We start from the raw sequence: 26,113 nt of genomic DNA, 5'->3' as shown, positions 1-26,113 counted from the left end.
CTTTCCACTGGTCTATGTAGGCTGTGAAAGAGGAAAGCACCGTGGATGCAGAAATGAACATGAATGAACTAGTGATAGTTTTAAGTAGAATTAGAAATACTACTACAAGAGAAGATCATTTGAGCTATGTCCTGATCCAGAAATCAGCTCAAAAAGTGTTAGATATAATAATGCACTTATTTAATAAGATATAGGACGAAGGTAAAATGCCAAATAGTTGGAAGACTGCTTTAATATTGCCATTGAATAAACCTGGAAACTGGATCCTAGTCATGCTGGCAACTATAGACCCATCGTCCTAACATCCCACCATGCAAGTGGTTGGAGAAGATATTAAGGAGACTTAATCGCATCCTTGGACATTGAGAATTATTTGCACGATATCAAAGTGGGTTCAGGAAAGGGCGTTCTACAATGGATGCTGTTGTGAAAGTAAGCAATGACATAGAGAAAACGTTTAAAATGCAAGATTTAAGGAGTATTGTGTTCTTTGATATTGAAAAGGCTTACAACTCCAGGTGGAGGGAGGGGTTATTAATTAAATTGAACAATATGGGAATTAGATGTAGGTTCTATAATTGGGTCTTAGATCTTTTTTTTCTTCAGAAAGAGGATTTAGAGTTAAAGTGGAATCAGTATCTGAGGAATTTGAAATTACTAATGTAAATCCACAAGGCCAGTTTTACTCAATGTTATGATTGATGATATTTTCATGAATCTGGACAGAAGGATTGCGTCAGCTCTGTATGCAGACTATGGGGCCATCTGGGCAAGACGATGAGATTCCACAAGGGTGAGAAGTAAAATCAAGGAAGCAATATGAAAAGTACAAACAATGGCTGTATAATTTGGGCTCAAAGCTTTCTCCAAGTAAGTCTGAGGGATAGGGATAAGGGATAGACAAACAGAACCTGAAGTTATATGGCCACAATATGGAAACAGTACATTTTTAATTCTTTTAATATCTGGGTATGTGGTTAGACCAAAAGTGAATGTGGAGTCAAAATGGTATAAACTTACTGAGAGCAGTGGTTGGGACAGACTGGGCAGCAGATAAAGAATCACTGATGCAGCCTATATTTAGAGGGCTCTGATGAGGCCAATGGCTGGTGCAATGAGATGAACACCGACTAAGGAAACCAGGTTGTGTTAACATACTACAAGGATGTGGTTATGAAAATCATGCCAATAGTGTTATTCGGGAATGCTGGGAATATGGCTAGGTAACAAAGGCTAAATAAGAGGAAGATTGATTAGAGAATACCTGTTGACCTCTACTCCTATTAGTAATATCCCTATTTGGCTGTTTCCAAAGCCTCTTATTCAAAATATGAAATCTAATAGAGAGGATTTAATGCTAGAAATCCATCAAAGCTTTTAGAATTTTAGAAAGTTTTGGAGGGTTGTGAGATTCTGCTGGGTGCCCACTCATGTGGGTATAAAAGGGAATGAGAGAGCAGACAAAATAGCAAAAAAAAAAATCAACAAGGATGAGCAGTGTTTTAAATATACCCTTAGGTGGGACATGGATAGTGATGGAAGGACATGTTTGCAGAAATCTATGCACAGGGTGTACAGATTTTGTTATTTGTCCTTATATTTCCATAGAATAAGTAAATCTTCATATAGAGGAAATGGAAGTCAGTGGAGTAAATAGGGCTCTCTGTATGCTGGCCACTGGCTGATGTAGAATTGTCTATTAAAAAATGAAAGGACAATTTTGGTAATTGTATACAGAGGCACTATTTTCACATATTTCACAACGCTGATGGAAATGAGGGAGAGGAGTTTGTTGTGTACGTAGAGGAACTGCAATAAAATGAACTCCTCTCATCAACTCTGGCCCCTGTTTCCACCGTCTTCCTGCAACAACTCGCCTCTCATGAGGTTTCAGAGTGAGAATTGATCCTGGGAAAACAAAGGGTGTCACCGTGAGTCACTCACAGGGAACCTTTCCATGATGTTGTTAGACAGTTGCCAGTCTGAGTCTGTCAGTGGATGTAATTTTGCCGGGCACAATGGCCGTAAAGGAAAACATTGCAGCCACTGCAGCCAGTTCACAGCTACTGGGAGAAACGGTTTAACCTTTGATAGAGTGAGCACGCCTCGGGACATTAGCTGTTTTATTCATAAAATTAGGCAAACTGGGAATCAAAATAGTTTCCATTGGACCACTGCTTGGTGACAGGATGCTCCAAAAAGAGGGCTAAAGGTAAGTAATCTAGTAACAGGTATTATCGCAAGATATAACGTTAACGCTAGCTCAGATGGCAAAAGGAGCAATGTGTAGATACTTGTTATTTATGGCACTTCTTTTAGCTTTGCGTCTTTTGGAGTAAGGGGAAAGGGAAAAGGCAGAGTGCTCCACTGTGTTGTTGTCTCCAGCTGTGGGAAAGCCGTCGTGAAGTGCTGCCGTGTCTGCTGGTCCGTCAGTTTATCTGTTAGTCCGCTACGCTGTAGGTGGTGGAGGTGTTAGCGAAGTATTCACAAAATACTTAACCTTTGTCTTGCATAGGTAACGATACGCTATATCGTTAAATTCTAAATGTGGCCAAGCACTTGACTTTTTTTTTTTTTTGAAGAAAACATTACTCTACTATGTGCGCGTAGTTACACCGTCCGGGTCTGCCCTTGCAATTGAGTTCCGGGCTTTTCGTTCCGTTATTAACTAACTCAACGTTTTTACTGAAGTCGATTAGTACAGTCGGCATCGATTTAGAATCGTAGAAGATAAAAAGTTCGATTCTTATGTGAAATTTCCTCCCACTCTACTTATTTTGACAGACTGCTGCACTATTTAGTCCATGCTTGGTTGTTATGTGATTAGCGCCCTTGGTTACCACTTCCTTCCCATCATGCATCACTGCTAGGAGAGCTTGTGAGGTAACTTTGGCAACGTTAACCTGTTAATATCATAGACCGAATATAATAATATACGATAACACAGGGTAAGAGGTGAATAGTTACCATAGCTCTTTGTGATCACTTGAGTAGTTCAGAAAAGAGAAGAAGTAATGTTAAACCTCAAACGTTGAGGTAACGACGCCGAGCTATTAGCTAACGCTACATGAGTAACGTAACGTTATACACTGGATAAACATATAGTTAGCCGCATAGCTATGTTTGCTAACTGTTGCCAACTACTGCAGTATTAGCAAGTTAATATTGATTAATTACTCTCGGGAATGGCCTCTGCATACCTTCCCAACTCAATTCATATTTAGCTAAGATAGTAATAATGTATTAAGGTCAGTTCATTGTGAATAACATACGGGATCTAACTTTCTGCTAGGTGTATGGATTCTAATAAGAGCCGACTTCAGTGTGGTACTTTAATAAAGAATGGACAAGGAACAGCACAACACTGTCGTCTTCAATTTTTCAAAAAGAGAGCTGTTTACTACTAACAATGGATACAAATCCATGCAGAAAAGATTAAGAGCTCAATGGAAAATCCAGAGGTAAGGTGTTAAAGGTGTACGGTACCTTGAACTACTACATTTTCAATAGTTTTTCTGTCATTTTGAGAAAACCCATATTTGCTAAAAGAATGCTGCCTCCCCTAGCATGAAGGAAGAGCTGTCTTTGGAGAAGCTGAAGGGTGTCAAGTTGTGGATAACTGCAGGCCCGAGGGAGAAGTTCACAGCATCCGAGGTATCAAAAGAGGGAAAAGGCTGTTTCCTAGTAAAAAGTTTTTTGTTATTTCCATACGACAGCTCTGGGAATGGGAGATGATAGAAATGGCAAGCTTACCAGCTACACCTTTTAATATGCTGTTTTAAATTCTGAACTCAGGTTTTCACACTCTTCCCGTTTTCTTTCAGCTGGAGGTACTGAAGCACTACCTGGATGGAGCAGGAAATGTTCTGGTCATGCTTGGTGAAGGAGGGGAAATGAAATATGAGACCAATATCAACTTTCTTTTGGAGGAGTTTGGAATAATGGTCAACAACGGTGCATATTGGAATTTGTTGAAATGACAGTTGACATCATCTACAGGTTATAGGTTATTTTGTGAATTGTATTGAATTCTGTGGCGTCTGTTTCTTTTCTTCTGTCTCCATCACTGCTGCAGATGCTGTTGTCCGGAATGTGTATTACAAATACTTCCATCCTAAGGAGGCGCTTGTGTCCAATGGTGTGTTGAACAGGTTTGTCTTTACGGCATATGGTTTTTCTCACACAAACACACCCGTTTCATACTGTATATTCCAGTCAGTCCCAGAGTGTTAGTAGGCTATATAGGTATAAAAATTTACTTGTAATAAATGTACCACTCTTTTATACATTTGTAAGCTGATGCACATCACTGTCATTTTCTTGTATATAGAGAGATTAGTCGGGCTGCTGGGAAAGTGGTCACAGGAATCATTGAAGAAGAAAATGTTGGAAACAATGCACAGTAAATGAATTACTTTTATATTCTTATCTTCTACATGAAGTACTGCATTTAGTGTTTAAGAGAGGTTTTGAATGCAAGCTTTTCTGTCTTTATTTGTGTAGGGCTCTCACATTTGTGTACCCATATGGTGCCACACTGAGTGTGATGAAGCCTGCTGTAGCTGTTCTTTCAACTGGCTCAGTCTGCTTTCCCCTCAACAGGCCTGTCCTGGCCTTCCATCAAGGAAAGGTAAGAGGCACAATGTAGTTTCCATACCCCTTCCCAGACCATAAAGTACCTAATATTATGAATGTACACTTGGGAGGTGATTTTGAAAGATGTCTTATGTCTTACGAAGGAGGCAGGCAAACTGGCAGTGTTGGGTTCCTGCCACATGTTCAGTGACCAATACATAGACAAAGAGGAGAACAGTAAAATCATGGTGAGTCCAGTGGACGTTTACAGATTTTTTTTTTGTCAACTAATACATGAGAAGGGTCGAAGAGTATTCTGCTCTCCTGTGGAATTTGTGAATCGTCAGATGTTGTGCATAACAGTCTGTCGTACTTTTCATTTCAGGATGTTGTGCTCCAGTGGCTCATGACCGATAATATTCAGCTAAATCAGATTGATGCAGAAGACCCAGAGGTGAGGAAGTATACTTGAGTGGAGAATCAATAATGGTAATAAGCTGTGTTAATAGTTACTCTTCCCCACAGCCTTTCTGTAACAGCGTCTGTCACACGGAGGCCACTTAGCAGAGTAAAAGTAGGTGGGGGAGGAGCGGGGCATTTAAATGGAACGCACGTGCCCTTGTACACTTTCAGCCCAAAGTAACACGACCGCCACTTGTAGGCTAAGCGCTATACTGCTTTTTATAAATCATCAGAAATACCTGCAGGCTCATGTCTAAGTGTAAGGCGAAGGTATACGGATAATCGCAATACTTTGGCACTTTGTAATTAGCTGCATCTGTTTCTGATTTGTGATCTATGTCATGATTATCTTACAAAACAGCAATTTTACCAAACGTTTACAGATAATGTTGGGAATAAAGAAATCAGAAACTGAACAATACAAGAATCTTGAATATTAAATTATATTTTAGGCACTGCAGTAAGTATTCATTGTAAAACTTACCTTGCTCAATTTATTTCTCCTCTTTTGTGGTAAGCAACTGGTTTTATGTAGACTACATTACTGCCACCTAACCATGGATGTATTTTCTTGGACCATAAATTTAACTGCAACACATTGTGGGTGATATTCATCTCTGGAGTGACTCTTAGGCTGCGGTCGAAAAGTAAAAAAAAAAGTCCTTTCCTAACCACTTTTCCTTGACCTCGATGGAAAACGTCATGACGTCAAGGAAAGATGTGAATGAGAATCGATAAGGACTTAGGAAAAGAGGACCGCGAGGCTCACAGAATCCGACTGCTCTTTTCTAGGTGACCTAATTATGCGACGGCGGATGTTACTGACGTGACCCGCCGTGATAAAACTACAATGTTCCGGAGATGGACTACAAAAAGCTCTTCTTTGACACTGCGCCTCATGTTGTTTTAATGCAGGCCATCTAAAGGTGGACACACTCACCCTCCTGCCCACACATATTTATCAAAAATGAATCCCAATAATTGTATATAAATAATACATTACATTTACTGTAGAGGTTATCCAGCTTGATCCTTGCCTTTATTAAGGCAAGGGTATCAGCATCTCTGACTGAAGTAAAATAAATTTAAGATATTGCTGAAGGCTGACAATACATTGGCCAAAATAACTAATGCAAACTAAGCATAACGTGAGCTTATACGCTGCAACAATATCCTCACTTCATCATTTTACAAGACTAGTAACATACCTCGGGTATAGCTCTCAGTAATTGTTGACAGTTCAAGATATATGCATATTAACAAGTTATGGCATAAGGGAGAAAAGGCTTAATGGCAAATGGTAGCTTACATGGTCAGTTATGTCTTTTTTTTTTTTTTTTTATTGTAGAATATTCAAATACAACACTTTATGGCATATTTCAACAATCCAAAACATAAAAGTGTGTTGAAACAGTATCGGATTACAGCAAATGGCTTATTCCAGTATCGATCGATCCAGTAAAGAAAGAAATTTCCAGGCATTCCTGTCCGTCATGTATTGCAAGGATTTTGCTAAATGTGGTCAATGGATTTCATGGTTTGAGAACGAGCGTTGCTTTAAATGTTGCTGCCGCAAGGAATTGTGGGACGGCATTATCTCCTTTCCTTTCGTAAAGGATTGCCCGTTGAACCCTATGCTACAGGAGAGAAGATAGGAAGCACTGAAGCACCTTTCCTTAGCTTTTAGAGAATTCGACCAGCTCTTATCATGGCTGCCACTGAAATATTTCCGGGTCACTTCACCCAGTTAGGAACCTTCCTAAGCATAAAAGACTTTTCGACCGCAGCCTTTTTGTTGACTCGCTCCCTCATCCCTCCAAGGGTTGAACTCAGATTAACGGAACAACACTTATAATGGCGGTAGGATTTCCTCCAAGGGCATGCGCCATGGGGAAGTCAACAAGGGCATGTTGAGCGACTAATGAAACGCAGCCATAGTCTTTTAAATAAGCCAACATAGGTCTTGTCCTTTGTCCCCTAGATCACAGATTACACCATGTTGCCGGATGCAGGCTGCCTGTCAGAACAGCTCAGAGTGTGTCTACAAGAGGGGGATGAAAACCCCAAGGACTTTACCTCTCTCTTTGATACGTCTTTGTTCAATCTGTCAACTGACACGTTACCCCAAGTCATCAGGTGAGAAAGCAAAGTACACCTGACTGTGCCACTCTCCCTCGCCTCACTGTTCTTCTCTTCATAGCTAAAGAACAATAAAATGTTTTCTGCAGTGCTTACAAGCAGCTTAATGTCAAAGACGAGCAACTTCAGCTGATCACACCACAGTTTGAGACGCCTCTGCCTAAACTTCAACCTGCTGTAAGTTTCAGTCATGCATTCCTGTCCATGTGCAACTGAGATGTCATTCAATAAACATTTTGCTTTAAGCCCCACAGGATTGATCCCAGAAGTGGGTATTGTCTTGTCTTTTAGGTCTTTCCACCTGCCTTAAGTGATTTACCTCCACCTATGCTGGACCTGTTTGATCTGGATGAAACGTTCTCTTCTGAGAAAGTGCGCCTTGCGCAGCTCACCAACAAATGCAAGTTTCCTAAGCAAAATGAACTGGTTAGGATTGTTAGGAGGTACTTCTGTTATTTTATTAAACCGGTTCTCTTTATAGGTACAGACGATGATCTTGAATTCTATGTGCGGAAATGTGGTGAAATTCTGGGGGTGACTCCAAAGTTAGATAAAGATCAGAGGGATGCCAAGCACATCTTGGAGCACATTTTCTTCCAGGTTGTGGAGTTCAAGAAACTCAATCAGGTGAGAGACCCTTAAAACTCTGAAGAAAGATATTATGCACAAACTGCCTGATCGAACAATGGATTTCTTCCTTGCAGGAACATGACGTCGACACAGAGACACGATTCACTCCACTGCGATTGGATTCATGAAACATGTACCATGACAAAGCACATCGGAGTATATTCTTTAGTCAAGCATTGTTACAATAGACCATGCATGATGCTGTTTAGAAACTGCATAAAAGTTATTTTATACATTTCTATATTGCGTTTCATTGTGGGGGGGAGATGTAAAAATACACTTAAGCAAATACATTTTTTTAAATTAAAATCTTTATTATTTAAAAGCATATGGAGCTCTCAGCATACAAACATTTTACCTTCACATTTACATGCAGCATTTTAGAATCCACTTTAAATTTATCCTTGATGTGTGTGGGTGCAGAAGCAGTCACAATCATCGATATTAAGTGTGTGTAGACATTCTTGGCCACGTCAGGGAGAAACTTCAGGTAATGGATGTTGTGTAGTCGGGGTATTTGGACTCCATGCTTGCTCCAAAGCGCTGGACTCCATGCAGGATCTGGGGCTGTTGCTGTCCGGTCTTATCAAAGAAACCTCCCATGACATCTGAGAGGCAGAGAGATCGCTGTATGACTGGTCAAAACAAGCAGGCTTTTTTTGCTTTTGAAGAAACATGTGGGGAGTGGAGGACTTTCCCTGTAAAGGCACAGCCAGGCGATAGTTGTCAATTTCTTTGTTATATGAAAAGCTCAGAGACGGAGAAATGGCCTCCGATGACAGGTAGAGAGAAGATAGGGTGGACAGTTTGGGGTCAGATCCTTCAGCCACCGTTTCATTTGATGCTCTTGATGTGGGCAGTTGTTCTGGTGACAAAACAGCAGACAGCAAACTGTTTTCCACCAAAAACTTCCTGTCAAGCTCCGATGGAGAGGAACACTCAAAGCTTTTCATATCTAGGAGATAAAATGTGACACAATCACATAAACTGATCAGACTTCAATAAATATAACAAGCTTGAGCGTAAATCAGTTTAATTACCTTTAACAACAAACGATTTCTCCATTGTTTCCTTGGGCCAATGAGTGTCAACTGAGCTCCAGGTGGGTTTTAAACTCTTGAAGCTGTTAATTGACCCAGCTGTAGCCTGAACAGGTCATCAGTCTGGCATAGGTGGGGGAGTATACAGCCTGAGAGACATTTCAGTCATGATCACTTTCTGTTTTTTATATATGTTTATTAAAAATGTAAATGTTATTTCTATCATGTGTATATGTCTTTTTAATCATTTTTGTTGTTACTTGTTATTTCTGAGCACCTCCTTGTCGACAAAAATAAACTGGGGCTCCGGCATAATTTACATTATCGATGTATTGAGATTTTTTATTCCAGTGAATCATTTAATGTTTATAGATATAATAAAATCGTCAAAAATACCCATCACAAGGCCGAAACTAATGACATAGAAGAGCAGCAAATCTTAACATTTTAGAAGCTGGAATCAGAGAAATGTAATATTTTTGATTAATAATTGACTTAGGTGATTGCCAGTACATTTTTTTGGTAGTTTGATCACCTCTAAAAAACCATCTTAATATATGGGAGACTGAGGTTAATAGTTTTAAACCATTACACTATTATAATTGTTGTTTTGTTTTTGCGCTTTTAATTATTTTGCCACAAAATATTTTGAATTTACCGCATTTTTACATGATAATTAAAGGGGAGAGAATATAGACGATTTAGTTTGTCACTGTATTTTAAAATGATAGCCATACAGTCTAGGAACATAACGCGGTTTGGTATTAGAACATTTTTGTTAGATTTGGACCGCAGACTTACGACAAGCACTTATTTTGAAGCCCCTACCGGAAGTTGTTCAGCCGACTGCTCGATCCCAGGCGCATATCTAACGCGCAGCTACGTCACTATCCGGTTTCTACGATCGAGAAGGGCGCGAGATAGAAATCCAGGAGCGCGGACAACCCTGGCGCATCGCTCCAGCTGGTTACAAGCTGCAACCAAACTGTTCAACCCAACAGCACCGAGCCTCCACCGCCACAGGTCCCTTCCTAAAAATAATACACACGCGGAATACGACGAGAAAACACCAGATACACATGCACATGACGTGCAAAGGGAGGAGGACAAATCACCGTCTGCCCGTAAACAACAGAAACAGAGGGAAATGTCTTGGTGGCCGCGCGGGTAAGATGTTGATCTTTGTTATCTGAGTGGAATTAACAGCAGCGATAGCGATACTTATTTTGTCACAGACTGGAGTTAACGTTGCTACAAATGTGACAGTTTAAAATGACATTCAGTTAGCTAAGGTAAAAGGATTGCTTTATGACCTAATCTTGTAACTTGTGATTACTTCACGGACTCGTCTGGGCCGCCCTTTTCCGGAGAATCACGATAAAGTTAAACGCGTTTCAATATTGAATTTAACAGCCGACGTTATTTCTATTGGCTCGCAGCGATCAAATAAATCTGTCTGCCAGTGAAGCGGCCTTTTACCAAAAAAAGAGTTACACTGTGCTAAATCGCAGCCTGACAATCAAGTTCTCCTCGCCCCACCACACCACAAGGGCGGGTCAGTGGCAAGTTTCTGCGTTCACTGTCAGCTGTATTCCTGCTCATCACAGCTGTTTGTTTCTCAGTGAGGATGGAGAGGAGGCCATGCATCAAGACACGGACTCTGATGTGTCAGAACAGAGAGACGGTGGGAAAGTGAAGGTGAAATGGACTCAAGAAGAGGTGATTGTCATGACTTGTCGTTTGCATGTTCTCTCACTGACTTCTGAACCTGTCAAAGTAAATAACAGCTCTGTAGAAGAGGGAACATCAACATGCTTTTTTTCTTTATGTTTATAGGATGACAAGCTGAAGGCATTGGTTCAAAAACTGGGACCAAGCGACTGGAAATATATCGCCAGTTTAATACCAGTGAGTTTGATTAACATTTTGTTGGTTATACTAGGCTCTTTGACCATTTTATGTCAATAAAAATCTCATTCAGTGTTTAAAATCTTATTATGCCTGTTTTGTTTTACTTAGAGTCACACTGAACACCAGTGTCAGCACCGTTGGTTCAAGGTCTTGGATCCAGAATTGATTAAAGGTCCTTGGACCAAAGAGGAGGATGAGAAGGTAGGTGTCTTGTTAGCTAGCAGTGCAGGGGTTTAATGAACAGCGTGATGAGTCAGAGTGAGTTCTTATTCAGATGCGTGCCCCTCATTCCTCAGGTTATTGAGCTTGTGAATCTCTACGGCAACAAACAGTGGGCGATGGTTGCCAAGCATCTGAAGGGCAGACTAGGGAAGCAGTGTAGAGAGCGCTGGCACAACCACCTCAATCCTAATGTGAAGAAGTCATCCTGGACTGCCGAGGAGGACCTCATTATCTACAAGGCTCACTGCCTGCTTGGAAACCGCTGGGCTGAGATCGCCAAGCTGCTCCCTGGAAGGTAAATACACTCTATCAGTGCTGTGGTCAGTCTGAAATGGCTGATATGGCTTTGTGTGCAGAAATAAACCCTTTCCTTCTCCGAAGGACTCATGTTACAATATTTATTCACAGGACAGATAATGCAGTGAAGAACCACTGGAACTCGACTATCAAACGCAAGTTAGAAATGGGCTTCTATGCTGGGGAGGTCTTGAGGCCGAATGAACTTGAAGAGTTGTTGGCCTGTGTTAATAAGGATGAGCAGGTGCGCTATCTTTCTATAATGCTCTCCTCTAAGATGGATGCAGTATTGAACTGTACTGAAAATTCTGTTTTCTGATTACATAGATGCCCAGTTCTTCACAAGATGGTGCAGACAAGGACCCAGAGCAGAAAACAAATTCTTCCGTAAGTGAGCAATCGCTTTGATTTGTAAAATGTCAACATTTAAGTGCAGTGTGGCTTTAAATCATTTAATCTGTCAGCGGACGGAAAGGATCTTTGTGTAACACAACAGTAATCACGTCTTTAAATGTTAGTAATGTCCCAGATGTCTACTTTTTCCCGCCAGTTGAAGGAAGCGCCTGTCTCTGTTAAAGCTGAGGTCTTTGAATGCCCTGCTGCTCCGGGGCCATCAAAGGCCGGGGCCTCTCCAAAAGACAGTTTAAGCCCCAGGACGGACGCAGACGCCACAGGAGAAATGAACTGTTCCAGCTGGGTGGTGGACAGCTCCGGCTTTCTCTCACCTACCGGGCCAGCCCTGAAGGAAGTGCTGGATATGGTGGATGGGGTAGGTGTCCCCAATAACCAACCACACACCACAGAGCATGTTATTTAAATATCAATCCTGCTTTTTTTTCTGCCAATAACAAATAGTGCTGTTGAAAAGAAAACGTGATTATAAGGATACATTTTTGGTCATATATCATTGTACCTTTATAAACCATATGTGAGCTACTTATTACTAGTGATCATGAACTATTTTATGTTTTATTAAGTTAACTGTAAAGCCTTATATTTTCTTTTCTTTTTTTCTTTATATTAGGGGTGTGACAATACACTTAACCATAGGTGTCACATGTCCCCACCACATTTTGAAATGGCTGATTTTGTCCTCATCACTTTTTGAAAGCCGAAAATTTGCTTGCACCAAGAAATATTAACTAACAAATCAAAATGCTTTGCGGAAAGTTTATTTATACAATTAAAAAACATGGAATACAATTTAAATATAGAAGAAAGAAAGGTGCATTGTCCAAAAAAAGTAACTTAAGCTAAAAGGAAAAACCAAGCTGCTAATTACTGCATTATATTTCCTTATATATTTTATTATGAATTGTCACCTGCTACTTCCATTTATATAAAAAAAGACATTTCCACTGTAATATGGAGAAGAAAATGTCCCTAGAATGCATATATTTGCATAATTCACATATTTCGTATTTCTTCAAAATAGTGTTCTTGTGCATCTTCATGTCTTGTCACGCCAGTGTTTCATTACACCCCTAATCTGTGTCCCCACCGCTTTTCAACACAAAGTGACGCTTTGAGCTCAGAGACGAGACATGATACTGGGTTCATGAGATCAAGATGAGAGAGTTTAACACTATTTTTAAGAAATCTTCAGTGCCAAATTATATGAAAGTTTTGACCATTAAACACTTAATTTCCTGCATTCTGATGATTTCTTTTGCGCCACTTTATGCCTTTTCTGCAACAACTTATGGTGGAAACATTTTTATTTATGTGAAGGGAAACACAAAATTCAAAATATAAAATAATCTAATGCAGTGCAGCTCTGTCATTCTGTGCTGCTTTCAGATCTGTTTCTCCTGCTGATCAATTATTTTCATGTAATATCATCCCTGCTGAGTCAGCACACATGCAGGCATGATTTAGTCTTCACCCCTTTTTAGTGTCTTGTTTGGGGAAGTAACCTCTTTAAATGTGACAGTTGCACTTTTTCACCTTAATGAGACTTTTTCTAAAAATTTATTTATAAACTCCTGGACTTTCTCCCTCACTCTTTTAGCAAACGTTCTGCTCATGTTCAGAACTTCCTGCACTAGGGTTGGACCGATAGACGATGCCATCGTCCACCGGCGATGGCGGACGGACAACTCAGTGTTGAGCCGGCATCGTGATTGTTTGATTGTGATATATCAGAGCAGATGTCCAACCAACAAGTACTATGACTCTTGTGCTACCAGGACCTCGATGGTTGGTGCAACCTTGCAGCCTTTGACCTGCCTGACGATAGTCCGAGCCCAGAGCGCCACCAGTTTCGTCTGGAGGGCAGCGCCTTGCAGGAGTTGAGCAAAGGCAACAAGGGGGAGCTCATCCCCATCTCCCCTGGAGGTATCACGCCCCCCACCATACTAAATCGCCGGAGTCGGAGACGCATCGCCTTGTCTCCTGATGCCAGTAAATCCATGACTCCCAAAAGCACGCCAGTGAAAATCTTGCCCTTTTCTCCATCTCAAGTAAGTTAAATAATGCTGTAGCTCTGATGTTGGTTCTGATCATAATTTCCTATGAGATAGTCCACTAACACGTGTTGTTCCAGTTCCTCAACATGTGGACAAAGCAGGACACCCATGACCTGGAGAACCCTTCCCTCACATCCACGCCAGTGTGCAGCCAGAAAGCGCTCGTTACTACACCGCTGCAGCGTGACAAGACCCCCCTCATTCAGAAGGAAAACTCAGCGTGAGTGGTCTAGCGGTTCATTTTTCAGTTGGCTCCATTCATCAAGCTCGCTCTCATCAAATCTCCTTTCTCCCCCAACTATTTTTCTATTAGCGAAGAGCAATGGCGGCATAATGACAGTAGGATCCTCGTTTGCTGCAGCCAATTAACATTTAAAACGAAAGGTTTGGCTGTTTTCTGTGTCTGTATTTAGTCAGATATAGTTTGTGAGAGAAAAGACTCATCACTCTCCACTAGGGCTGTGCAATTAATCAAACTTTAATCTCAATTACAATTTTATAAAAAATAAATAAAAAGTCAATCAAGATGAAAGGATTATTGTGATACCGCGTGCTGACACACATTTTGTCTTGTAAATCCCACTGCAGAAATGAGCCTAGCAGCCAGTGGACATTTCCTCTACTCATAGAAATAACATATTATTGATATTAAACCAGGTGTGTTCAGTGTTGCTTTTCCTTGTCCATGCTTTTAAAATATCCATGGTTGAATTTCAGCATAATGTAAAGAGTTGTCGTCACCTCGAGTAGTTCACCTGCTCTTCTTGCGCTGTTTAAAGTTAATATCGTTGGTTTGCTATTTCTAATTTCATGTGCTATTTGGGATTTTGGTGTAATGCATATATAATAATTCAAAATGAATGAGTCAGTCAATTTTAAAAGTTCAATTGGATGACAATTTCCCAAGTCACTGAGTAATCATTTTAAATAATTGCAATGTCAATATTGACCAAAATAACCGTGAATATGATTTTTGCTATAATGGAGCAGCCTTACTCCACACTGCATGACCTCGAGTGGACCAGGGACGAGGTGCTCCTTCCCTAGAGAAATAATCAGTTGTAGTTATTTTATATTTACTTGCAAATGTGAAATAAAATTCTACAAGGGACTCTGATTTGAATTTGATTTTGGGTCTCAGTGTTCACATTTTGTTTTCACATAGATTTGTTACACCCAACCACAAGTCCGAGCTCTGTACGACCCCACGAACACCAACGCCGTTTAAAAACGCCATGGAGAAGTATGGTACTCTGCGGCCACTGGTGAGTCTCTGTGACTGTCAGTGAAAGGCAAGAACTTCAGTTTTGGTTTTATCAACACTGCATTAACGCTGTTTTTCTGCTGTGCAATCTTAGCCTCAGACTCCGAACCTTGAAGACGACATAAACGAGGTCATCCTAAGAGACGGTGGGATCGATTTGGTTGTTGTACGCTCGACTCCGCCTGAGCAGCGACGTAAAACCATGGTAACTATGAGTCAACTTTAATCATTTTTAATCCTTAGAGAGTAAGAAAGGTAAACAATAACATGTACACACATTAGTACTGGATGAAACATTTCTGTATGATCCAAGAATACATAAAACACAAGGCCAAAATGTTTTCAGTTCAAAGGGCCAAATGGACAAGGAATAGATGTTTTTGAGAATATAGAGATTGCAGGTAAAATGTTGAATGACTTTAGAAAGCGGTGGGTGGACATCCTCAATAAGAGAAAAGGTTATAACACTTGGTCAGCAGGCAGCTCCACAGAAGCTATTTACACAGGTCTCTGTTTGTTATTCGCAGCATCGGCCTCCTATGAAGAAGGTGAGGAAATCATTGGCCCTGGATGTCATGGACTGCCAGGTGATGCCCACATCCAAACGCACATCCCTCAAAACTGAAGCCAAAAACAGCATCAAGGTAAAAAAAAAAAATGTGTAGAAATGTCTTAATAGCCTGTCTGTAGATTTGCTGCATGCTAATTATTTTTGTCCTCCTCTTTCGGCCACAGGAAGAACCTCTCAACTCCTCGTCATTTTACAGTAAGCGGCATGAAAGTATTTTGGACCAGGGCTTCCTGATGGGACCTAGTGACAGTGCCATATTTCCCAGCACCGTGCCCCCAGTTCCAGTAAGTTCCATCTTTAACCTTGAAAGGAAAGAATATTCACATCAATGGATCAAGTATTTTATGACTGCTTTTCTGCTTTGATTTAATTTGTGATGGGTTTTTCCCTCTCTCTTCAGATGTCAAAAGAATGGGAAACCGTTGTTTGTGGACAAACTAAAGACCAGCTCATAATGACTGAGAAAGCCCGACGCTACCTTCGCTCACTAAAGTCCTACGCTCCCAGCCGGGCTCTGATTCTGTCCTGAGACAGCTCTCATCTTGTTACACATACACAACTTAATGTTGCCGTTTTTGCCCCCTTACGTTCTGCTGTTGTAATTTGAGATGGAGAAAAGACCATGTAATGTGAAGGTTTAGTACAGTTTTTGGAAAAAAAAAAAATATATATATATTATCAAAACACTGACAGTATACAGTCCTTTCAATAATTTGAGAGAGAAGGGTACCTTTAGATTTAGTGTCACTCCAATTGTGTAGTGCAAAGCTTGGTGGGGAGGAAGTAAATCCCACTTCAGAATCCACTTAAACGTGTTTGAAAAGAACAATGAATGTAGAATTGAAAAATCACTGCTATATACCGTTTTGCTATCACTGAAAAGACATGGTTTTACAATGCATAATGTGCCTGTAATTAAACAGTTTTTTTAAAAGTTGTGAAGCGTACAAACACTCAGTATGTAGAGTTCTGTTGCATAACTTGAATATGGAGTACATTCAGACGGGTTGATCAGTAATGCATTTAGAGATGATCCATGTTGAAAATGTTATGTGTGTATTGTCTTGTTGTAAGATCTGTTTGTGCATGTGTCTAAATTTATTATATACGTTTCAATACTCATTAAAAGTGAGGACCTCACACCAGGAATAGTAGACAGAAATTGAATTGTGTATTCTGTAGAGGTGGCTTGGTACAATTTGAGATCCAGCAAAGTGATGAATACACTTTGTTTATGTAGTAGGCAAGTAAGTTGAAATGTAATGGAGGTACAGGTGGCAAGGAAATTGTGTTGTTTGGCACTGTTTGTAAATATTTAGTGTAGGTTTTTACTTTATCTTACAAAAATTTGTTCAAAGAAATGTATTAAAATACAAATATGTCTAATACACATCTTTCTCCTGATTTTGCCGCTACACAAAGCGAGAGTTGCACTGCATATCTAATGTAAACGTGTCATTTAAAATGTGAATAGTTGTGGTTTTAAAACAGGTTCTGTTCAGCTGGATTCCTGATTAAAACAGCTGAGCTAAATGACATGTGCTCAACCCAGGTGACTGAGAGTTAGTGCACTCTGTCACACCATTTTAGTAAATGGTAGATGTTGTCTCAGGCTTTGATCATCCATCGCCTGCTTTTTCTGTACTGTCAAAGGACAAGAAAATCCCTCATGTAGAAGATTGTGTTTTATAATTGTATTTTATCAAATGATCAAATAAAACATGCCTACTAATTAACATGAGGCAATAAATCGGGTATACAATTGTAATGGACATAATAGCCTGGATGTGTCGAGTCGTGGTTGGCCTTTATTTTGAAATGTCTACTGTACAACCGGATGTTATACCTGTGGTGACAGCTCGCTCTCTGAGATACCGGAAGCAATAGTCGGTTTTGGTGACGCTGCATTAGACTGCAAGACATGGACCGGTCTAGTAAGTGAATTACTTCAGAAATGTTACATGTAACGTTAGATATGTATGTTCTTCGTGTTATTTGTGTACGCTGTAGTACGTTTTGTACGCTAATGTGGAATTTCCAGTTCTGTAAGTAGTGCAAAAACTAGTACACGGTGCATGCAGTGTGTTGCTTCCTAATAGCTAAGTTAGCTCGCCTCGTAGCTAAACCTGCAGTGAACGACGAGCGTTATCTCAATGAATGAATACATAGCGTCACGAGAGATAGTGAAGGATCAGTATGTAATATTATTTCCTCTCCTCGGTGGTAATGCGTAAATACGCATTTCGAGCAGCCAGGTTAACCCCGCTCCGTGTCCGCAGGTCTGTTCGGTGTGCTCCTCCTCAGCCTAGCTCTCTCCGGAGCTCAGGCGCTCACACCGGCGCACTACCTCTCCCTAGCTGATGTGGCCCGATTGCAGAACCTCCTGACCCAACAATTCACCGACCTGGAGTCCGCATACTACTCTGTTGTTGGCCTGACCAAGCTTGGAGGAACTGTTCCAGATCCCAAAGTAAGAAAATCCCTCAATTATGCGGCTAATAATATATATCTGAGACGGATTATTCGTGTCAAGTTATCTGATGTGGTGATGGCGCATAGATAAGATGCTTGCATTTGGTGTGGGAGACCTGGGTTCGATTTCCACTGTGAGACATCCACCATTGTGTCCCTGAGCAAGACACTTAACCCCTAGTTGCTCCAGAGGCGTGCGACCTCTGACATGTATAGCAATTGTAAGTCGCTTTGGATAAAAGCGTCAGATAAATGAATGAGTAAATGTAATGAATAATATACAGTATATGAAGTGAAAGGTTGATCCTCGCTTAAAAATGTGCTTTTGTTTGTAGGAAGTGTGCCAGTTCCTCAAATCCCAGCTTGATCCAACCAGCGTTGACTCTCTCTTCTTTGCTGCTGAGACCAGTCAAGCCATTTCAGGATGTGAAGTATGACAATATTGTTATTGCCTTGGCCTCCTTATCTGACCCACTGATGTTCTTTGTATTTAGAGTAGATAAATGTGTAGAACGCCACATAATTGCTTCATGGTTAAGATGTTATAACAATCATTCATATGATCGCTATGATAGTAGAATAAATATATAAGGAAACTAGTTTCACCTGAACAGTGACATGGCTAATGGACAATACTGCACTGTAATAAGAACCCCTATGTGCCAAACTGTTCACTTCGTAGATCCCTGTGTCCAATGAAACCCGTGACATCCTCCTGGCGGCCGTTAGCGAAGATTCGACCATGACTCAGATTCATCGGGCCGTGGGTGCACTCAGCTCTCTGGGGCTTCCTCTGGCTTCCCAGGAAGTTGTAGGGGCCTTGACAGCTCGCATCAACAAGGAGGACAATGTTATGGCGTAAGTGTTAGTTGGGGGGTAGTCTGGAGGTCGGCCATTCTCTGTGGATGGTCCTGCAGTGTCCATGAGCAAGATAATTTAAACAATTTAATGAACATCAAATGTATGTTCTCTACAGTATCACTTTGGCGCTGCAGACAGCAGCTCGCCTGTCCCAGCAGGCAGAACTTGGAGGAATACTGGAAGAAATTGAGGTGAGCTCTTTAAGCTTCCACCAGGTGGTGCTGTGTCACCACCGAGACACATTGGAGTCTTACTGATGGAGTGATTTTATTTTTTTAACACGTGTTTTGCTTTTTTCCTCTCAGGATCTGACAGCTCGTTTGGATGATCTCGGTGGCATCTACCTCCAGTTTGAAGAGGGGCTTGAGGCAACTGCCATGTTTGTGACCGCTGCTTATTCCCTGTCAGATCACGTGGACATGGAGCCCCCCCTGAAGGAGGTATGACTTCTGTGTTTCGGGTTTTATTTCAGGTTTTGGCTTTTCTCTGTATGTGTTTTTCTCTCTGAAACTGATAGAAGAGGCGTTCTCCCCTCAGGACCAGGTCATCCAGCTGGTGAACTCTATCTTCAGCAAGAAATCCTGGGAATCTCTGGCTGAGGCCTTCAGTGTGGCATGTGCTGCCGCCGCTCTCTCCAACAACCGCTTCCATGTGCCTGTCATCGTCAGTGCTCAGGGCCCAGCCACAGTGTCCCACAGCCAGCCAACCCTGCAGGTAAAGATATCGCATCTCAACCTGACTGCAGTCCTCTGCGTGCTTTTTAATCACATTTTGTACTAACACTGTTTCTCTGTCTGTTTCACAGCTCCTTGTTACTGATGTCATGTCTCAACCTCTGGCCTCAGCCAACGTGCTGGTAGAATCTGCATACGCTGTGGCCTCCAAGAGCATCATACTCAGCCAAGCACCTTTCACACTTAATGAGTATGTAGCATTAGACAGATTAGTGTTAGCTTTACGTTATAATCAACCATGTTCCCCACTGCTTTAAAATGATCTCGAAAGCTGGAAGAAATATACTCTCATCATGACCTCATTGCTCAGCGCATACCGATCACGGATCAACTACGATCTGATAAATCATTAGCCTGAAAGGGGGGGGGGTGACTTTTATCAGATGGATACTTGAAAAATCTAGCTGGCTCTTGCTAGTTCTCCAACGTCCCCTATCCCACTTTAAAATAATAGTCATGGTAGTGGTAATAATATTAATTAAAAGGCAGCCTGCCACCACAGATCTGGAGTTCCCAACTCCAGAGGCAGTAACGCCTGCCGAAAGCGACAGGAGGAGAAAGGAGAGAGATGAGACAGCAAAAACTACAGGAGAGGGAAGAAGTTGTGTTAGTAACTTGCATTAATATGATAAGAATGCATATAGAGAGAGCGGTAGAGGAGGAGAGAGACGATCAGTGCATCATGGGAAGTCTCCTGGCACTCTAGGCCTATAGCAGCATAACTAAGGGATGGTTCAGGACTACCTGAGCCAGCCCTAACTATAAGCTTTATCAAAGAGGAAAGTCTTAAGCCTACTCTTAAATGTGGAGATGGTGTCTGCCTCCTGAACCCAAACTGGAACCTGGTTCCACAGGAGAGGAGCTTGATAGCTGAACGCTCTGGCTCCTAGTCTACTTTTGGAGACTCTAGGAACCACAAGTAACCCTGCATTCTGGGAGCGCAGTGCTCTGGTGGGGTAGTAAGGTACTATGAGCTCTTTAAGATAAGATGGTGCCTGACCATTAAGAGCTTTTTAGGTGAGCAGAAGGATGCCGCCTTCTGGATTTTACAGAGAGCCAATGCAGAGAAGCTAAAACAGTAGAAATATGATTTATTTTCCTGGTTCGTGCGACTTCAACCGCCTGATAATAAGGAATTGCACTAATCCAGCCTAGAAGTAACAAATGTGACTAGTCTTTCCGCTTCATTTTTGAGACAAGATATGCCTGATTTTCGCAATATTACATGGGTGAAAAAAGGCGTCCTTGAAGTATTGTGTTTAGTGTGGGAGACGTCCTGATCAAAGATGACCCTGAGATTCCTCACGGTGGTGCTCGAGGCCAGGGCGATGCCATCCAGAGTAACTAAATCTTTAGATAATGAATCTGTTCGGAACTAAGTACAATAAATTTAGTTTAGACTTTACCATCAGAAAATTGCATGTATAAAAAAAGCATATATAAGGTGTGACTACCTTTGATGTGCATGGAGGCTTCATCGATTTATCTTCTGCCAAAATGTTCCTAGTGTTTATAGGAATGCAGTTTGAATGATCATGCAAATAACATAGCAAATGTAATTGTTTATCTCTTTGAGTGTAGATTATGTTTAACTAAGTATTTTTCCGTTTTTTTACAAGATGTTCATACTTTACCTGTCACTCAGTTTCAAGGTGTTTTGTGAAACATTTTTTTCATCAGTATTGCACTGTATTATTCATTTTTCCTTCTTTTCAGTGGTGTCTTTGAACTGAACTTCATGTCCAGCCAGCCTGCCAGCGGATATTACCAGTTCACCATTGCAGTGAAAGGGGATAGCCGGCTGGTAGCCAATCACGTTGAGGTGAGGTGGCGGTCAGTGGTTCACTGGTTACGTGGTCATTTTCATGCATGTCGTCATGCTGTTCAAGTGTTTTTGCCTTTCATTGCCTTTGTGGAGAAATTGATGCAAATGAAAATGCGCTGTTGTTGAGTCAAAGGCACTCAATCTGTACTCGATAAGTGTTGTCTCTCTTTGTTTTGAATTTTGTACCGTCATGCTCTTATTTAATGTAACTTTGTGTTGTGACTCCACCCGTAGCTTAAAGTAAAGGTGTCCACCGAGGTGGCCGTCACAAACATGGACCTCTCTGTGGTGGATAAGGACCAGAGCATCGGCACAAAGACCACCAGGTAAGCGGACAAGTTTGATAAGTGAAGCCCTTTTCTCTGACCCTCAGTTGCATGAGAATAGAGTACTTAATGTTTTTTCTCTCTGAATGACTCAGGGTGGACTATCCTTCGAAAGCAAAGAGCTCCTTCATGGCAGACAGCCACCAAAACTTTGCTATGTCCTTCCAGCTGGTTGACGTCAACACTGGAGTGGAGCTTATCCCTCACCAGGTATATAATGAGAATAGGACATGAACAGCCGTCAGCAGAAAGAGCCATACTACCGTTCTATTACACATGTGGTTGGCCGAAACAATCATCCAACCACATGGAAACCACCAGGAAAAATTGACCTCTCAGTCTCGTTTAAGATTAAGACCAATTTATTTTCTCTGTCGCAGACTTTTGTCCGGCTGCACAATCAGAAAACTGGCCAAGAGGTTGTGTTTGTGGCAGAACCCGACAGCAAAAATCTGTACAAGTTTGAGCTGGACACAGCAGAGCGGAAATCAGAGTTTGACTCCATCTCTGGTACCTATTCCCTCTACCTCATCGTTGGGGATGCTACCTTGGAGAACCCCATCTTGTGGAATGTGGTGAGTGTCCGTTCAGCCCCGGTGTTGGTAATGAGGATTATTTACTGATGAAGTGCTCAGCCAATGAGAAGTTAATATTGAACTGTTGTACTTTTTTTTTTTTTTTTTAAAGGCTGATGTTGTTCTGAAGTTTGTGGATGAGGAGGCCCCAGCTACCATTCAGCCCAAGACTCTTTACGTACCCAAACCAGAGATCCAGGTAATCACATTTACTGCGTGGGAAATCAAGCAGCATGCAGTAGCTATCAATCCAGCAGTTTAAAGTCTCCTCTTTTCTCTTCAGCACTTATTCAGGGAACCAGAGAAGAAGCCTCCCACAGTGGTTTCCAACACCTTCACTGCACTCATCCTGTCTCCCTTCCTGCTTCTGCTCATCCTGGTAATATTGCCAACTTTGTGCAAAATGTTTCCTGCTCCACTCATGTTTTTATTTTTTGCCATTAGCTTAACTGTGGAACAACTAGTGTATGCAAATTAGGTAGAGACTATTAATCGTATTTAAAGGCATACCTAAAACTAAGATACTTGCATTTATTAATCAAACGCTTTTTTTTTAATGGAACGTTCAGCTTTGTTGCTGTTGTATGCACAGTGGTCCATCTTTTTTTATTTCCCAGAAAAGCTCTTCAGTAGGAAGCCTTCGTACACAGTGAATGAGGCTCCAATACTGCATGAATATAATGCTTGTTTTAATTTGAAATCACAAAAGCAATGGTGTCTCCCCCCCCCCCTCCCCGGCATTTGCAGGGCTGAGTAATAGGTATTGTTGCAATGGATCAGTTCATTGTGTGTTAGGTGGTAAACAGTTTTTTAGCCCTTTTGTTTGCAGCTCTTGCAGGGGATGAATATCACATTGTCTTTTATTCCCCTTCTCGTCTAGTGGTTTAAGCTCGGAGCCAACATTTCCAACTTCAGCTTCTCTCCCAGCTGCATTCTGTTCCATGTAGGACACGCAGGTGAGTCCCAGTCTTTGAAATGAAATGTTTGTCACAGGTGTGATTGTTTTACAGCCTCTTCGTCTACTATTCATCTGCTATTGTTCAAGGTGATGAGTGAATTGCAGTAATGGACGTGTGTGACACATTATCATAATTAATTTCAGCGATGCATTATTCATGAAATTCCACACAAATTCAGAATATAAAATATCCCCCTAACGCCACCCACAACTCTGCCAAGTTCAAAAGATCCGAGGTCTAATTTTAGCAAGCTTTTTAACCAAGTCTCTGGAAAATTGGCTTTTCCAGTCAGGTTTCTATATGCAAAAATTATCTGGATTGGATGGAAACACACAGTTGTTTACCCTCACCTTCCACCAAAGCACCTCTGATTTTAAATAGTTTGTGTCTTATGTGTGCATTAAAAGTCCAAAAGCCTCTGTGTTTAGATTAGCAAAGAACTTGCTGTCGTTGCACTTTTTATCGTTTGTTTCTGTAGCAGACAGAACGAACTGCAGTGGTTCCCACACTTTTCAAACATTCATGGTGTTTTTTTTTTTCATGTAATAAATTGAATCTGTATTAATTCCCTTGTAAATGATACTGTACTTAGCGCTTTTCCTAGCTCAAAGTAACATTCACCCCGTTCACACACAGGAACTAAACATTCACATCTTGCCCAAGGACTTTGATGTATTTGCTGTCTTCCCTGATAGTTGTTACTGCCAACTGTTGTGTACCTAGAAAACTCGAGTGCCAAAAAGCCTGTTACGTTACTGTGGCAGCCAGCAAGTTTGTCACCGTTTTTAGCTGTGGTATAACTGCATATTTTAAAGGGTTTTTAAATATAGTGCTTTCACAGTTTGTATATCGCATCTATCTTAAATGTGCATATGATTTAAAGTGTCAAAAAAGCAATGTGGAAGTGTATTAATGAAAATGTTTTTTAATATGGGTTGACACATTATTAAATGTACGATTTTTAAAATAAATAAATCTGGCTGCACCCATGGTCCGTCCTACAAGCACCCAACCCACTTGGGTAAACCACTGACATACAGCTATATTAAATTGTATCTTGATAGTGTATAAAAAATTTTTTTGTTTGGATCTAAATGTTAAACCCTACTCGGTTGTTTCATTTCAGCCATGCTGGGCCTCATGTATGTTTACTGGACCCATCTGGACATGTTCCAGACTCTGAAGTACCTGGCGATTATCGGTGGTGTAACTTTCCTCGCTGGGAACCGCATGCTGGCCCAGAAAGCAGTGAAGAGGTACGTCTCCTGATGGTGCCTGGCACATATGGTCCCTAGAGTCCTTAATCTTAGAGAGAAAGCTTTTGTCTTTCAGACAACGAGGACATGTGTGCTTTGAGGCCTCTTGGTAGTTCTTAGCCTTAAATCTGAGGAAAAGTGCCTATTCCAGGTCTGTAGCTCCTCAGTTGGTCTCCAGAGGCAGAATTCAGTTCATCAGCTCTCTGCCAGGAGGAGTGCTCGTGTCTACTTGGACCAGGAGAGAAGTGTGGCAGCAAGATCTGCAAGAGTGATGATCTAAGTGGGCAATTTCTTCACCATCAATATGTAGTGCCCTCAAAGGCCCAGAGCGAGCAGTTTGTAGCGCGTGTCACTGACGTCACTGTAATTGTTCACTTTCACTTCTTGCTCTTACAACAGCCAATTCAACCATTTTAAGCAATTTCAATTAATGATTTCACAAATGTAATTTTCCCAGTGCGGACATTTTCCTGTCTTTCCTGCCAGTTTCTGTCTTGCAGCTGGTGACTTGTATCTCTTTAACCACTCTATCCACACTTCGCTCTCTCTTACTCCTTTTTCAGGATTGCAGCAGAGCAAAGTAGTAGGTTGGCAAAGTACAGAAGTCTACGATAAAACCCCCATTTGTAACAAATGAGTCGGCCGTGCTTCCAGGCTGAAGTAAGGGCATCCTCATAGACCACATCCACAGTGCATTCCCATAATGGCTTGCAGTGTGCATGGCTGTGTGGTGCTCACTCATTCTAACTCCGAGTGTTCACCTGTACTTGCCGCCCCTCCCCCTGGTTTGCCTCTCATTCATCCCACCATGGTCATTACAACCATAGCCATACCAGCATTTTGATAATTCCTCCACTGTGGTGTAACACCCATGGTCCTGGTTGTGCCGTTACATTTGAGTGACATGTTTTGTGTTCGTGGGCCATGTGAGGCATCGTCCAGATCTTAGAAATTTGTCATGAGAATCTCTCCGCGTCCTTGCACATTAAAATGCATGATCGACCCTTAACGTGACTTGTCGAAGAGCCACAAAGGTTTTCATTCCTTTCGTGTTTTGTCAAACTAATGTTTGCTCTTTCCCCCCCCCCTCTCTTCCACAGAATTGAGAAAAAATAAGGGCAAGAAAATTAAAAGAAGACAACCGACAAAGCAGATTTTTTTTAATTTTTTTTTTTGTTTCCAACGAGTCATTCAGCGATGCCTAAAATCAGACTTTAAACATGGCGTGGCACTTCAACAATCCGTTCAATAGTTTAAACATGCAGTTTGTGTTTGGAATGGAAGACATCGAGATGTCACAGCGTCTCCGAGGACAAACGCTCACTGACAGAAACTCCTGCTGAGGGACTGTAAAGCTACTGATCATTGCACTTCACCTTCCTGTGAGATTTGTTTTCTTATTGTGCAACATGCCAGTGGTTTCAAAGTGAGTTTTTATTTGTGGTTTTCTTGATGGATTGTGGGTTCTTATGTGTGCGTTACTTTTTTTTTCATTTTTTTTTTTTTTTTGGTACATTCCTCTGTCA

At 41.3% G+C, this 26,113-nt stretch overlaps 3 protein-coding genes and 1 long non-coding RNA gene across 6 annotated transcripts; 3 read left to right on the top strand and 1 right to left on the bottom strand.

Moving 5' to 3' along the window:
• Positions 1–1,286: 1,286 nt before the first annotated feature.
• Positions 1,287–8,611, top strand: ift52 (intraflagellar transport 52 homolog (Chlamydomonas)). Of its 3 annotated transcripts, none has more exons than XM_038697314.1 (14): positions 1,287–2,212; positions 3,293–3,461; positions 3,567–3,654; positions 3,825–3,954; positions 4,076–4,151; positions 4,331–4,402; positions 4,504–4,630; positions 4,740–4,823; positions 4,961–5,029; positions 7,019–7,173; positions 7,266–7,353; positions 7,468–7,576; positions 7,658–7,803; positions 7,881–8,611. In XM_038697314.1, the coding sequence occupies exons 2-14, from the start codon at positions 3,343–3,345 to the stop codon at positions 7,932–7,934; spliced, it is 1,317 nt and encodes a 438-aa protein (XP_038553242.1). In that variant the 5' UTR covers positions 1,287–2,212; positions 3,293–3,342; the 3' UTR covers positions 7,935–8,611. The 3 variants fall into 3 exon arrangements, with proteins under 3 accessions (XP_038553242.1, XP_038553241.1, XP_038553243.1); XM_038697313.1 differs by lacking the exon at positions 1,287–2,212 and adding an exon at positions 2,624–2,883; XM_038697315.1 differs by lacking the exon at positions 1,287–2,212 and adding an exon at positions 2,899–2,948.
• Positions 8,612–8,705: 94 nt separating this feature from the next.
• On the bottom strand, positions 8,706–8,958 carry LOC119886521. Its single transcript, XR_005441496.1, has 2 exons — positions 8,847–8,958; positions 8,706–8,761 (listed from the first exon to the last, which is right to left on the bottom strand). It is a non-coding gene; the product is annotated as an uncharacterized LOC119886521 (long non-coding RNA).
• Positions 8,959–9,761: 803 nt separating this feature from the next.
• mybl2b (v-myb avian myeloblastosis viral oncogene homolog-like 2b) lies at positions 9,762–16,967 on the top strand. Its single transcript, XM_038697311.1, has 15 exons — positions 9,762–10,013; positions 10,469–10,565; positions 10,683–10,754; positions 10,866–10,958; positions 11,054–11,274; positions 11,388–11,520; positions 11,604–11,663; positions 11,827–12,045; positions 13,466–13,738; positions 13,822–13,964; positions 14,910–15,009; positions 15,103–15,213; positions 15,536–15,652; positions 15,744–15,863; positions 15,980–16,967. The coding sequence occupies exons 1-15, from the start codon at positions 9,994–9,996 to the stop codon at positions 16,106–16,108; spliced, it is 1,908 nt and encodes a 635-aa protein (XP_038553239.1). The 5' UTR covers positions 9,762–9,993; the 3' UTR covers positions 16,109–16,967.
• A 441-nt stretch (positions 16,968–17,408) lies between these two features.
• Positions 17,409–26,113, top strand: rpn2 (ribophorin II). The gene is made up of 17 exons (XM_038697312.1): positions 17,409–17,513; positions 17,859–18,049; positions 18,387–18,482; positions 18,734–18,909; positions 19,028–19,103; positions 19,218–19,352; positions 19,450–19,626; positions 19,718–19,836; positions 21,363–21,468; positions 21,706–21,797; positions 21,893–22,007; positions 22,178–22,372; positions 22,485–22,571; positions 22,656–22,751; positions 23,253–23,328; positions 24,458–24,587; positions 25,688–26,113. Exons 1-17 carry the CDS (start codon positions 17,501–17,503, stop codon positions 25,701–25,703), a joined length of 1,896 nt encoding a protein of 631 aa, XP_038553240.1. The 5' UTR covers positions 17,409–17,500; the 3' UTR covers positions 25,704–26,113.

Source organism: Micropterus salmoides, unplaced genomic scaffold (assembly GCF_014851395.1).
Source record: "Micropterus salmoides isolate LMB-PRFRI ecotype aquatic unplaced genomic scaffold, ASM1485139v1 Ms_hic_scaffold_4, whole genome shotgun sequence".
Lineage (NCBI taxonomy): Eukaryota > Metazoa > Chordata > Actinopteri > Centrarchiformes > Centrarchidae > Micropterus > Micropterus salmoides.
This window is presented reverse-complemented; position numbering and strand designations above follow the sequence as displayed.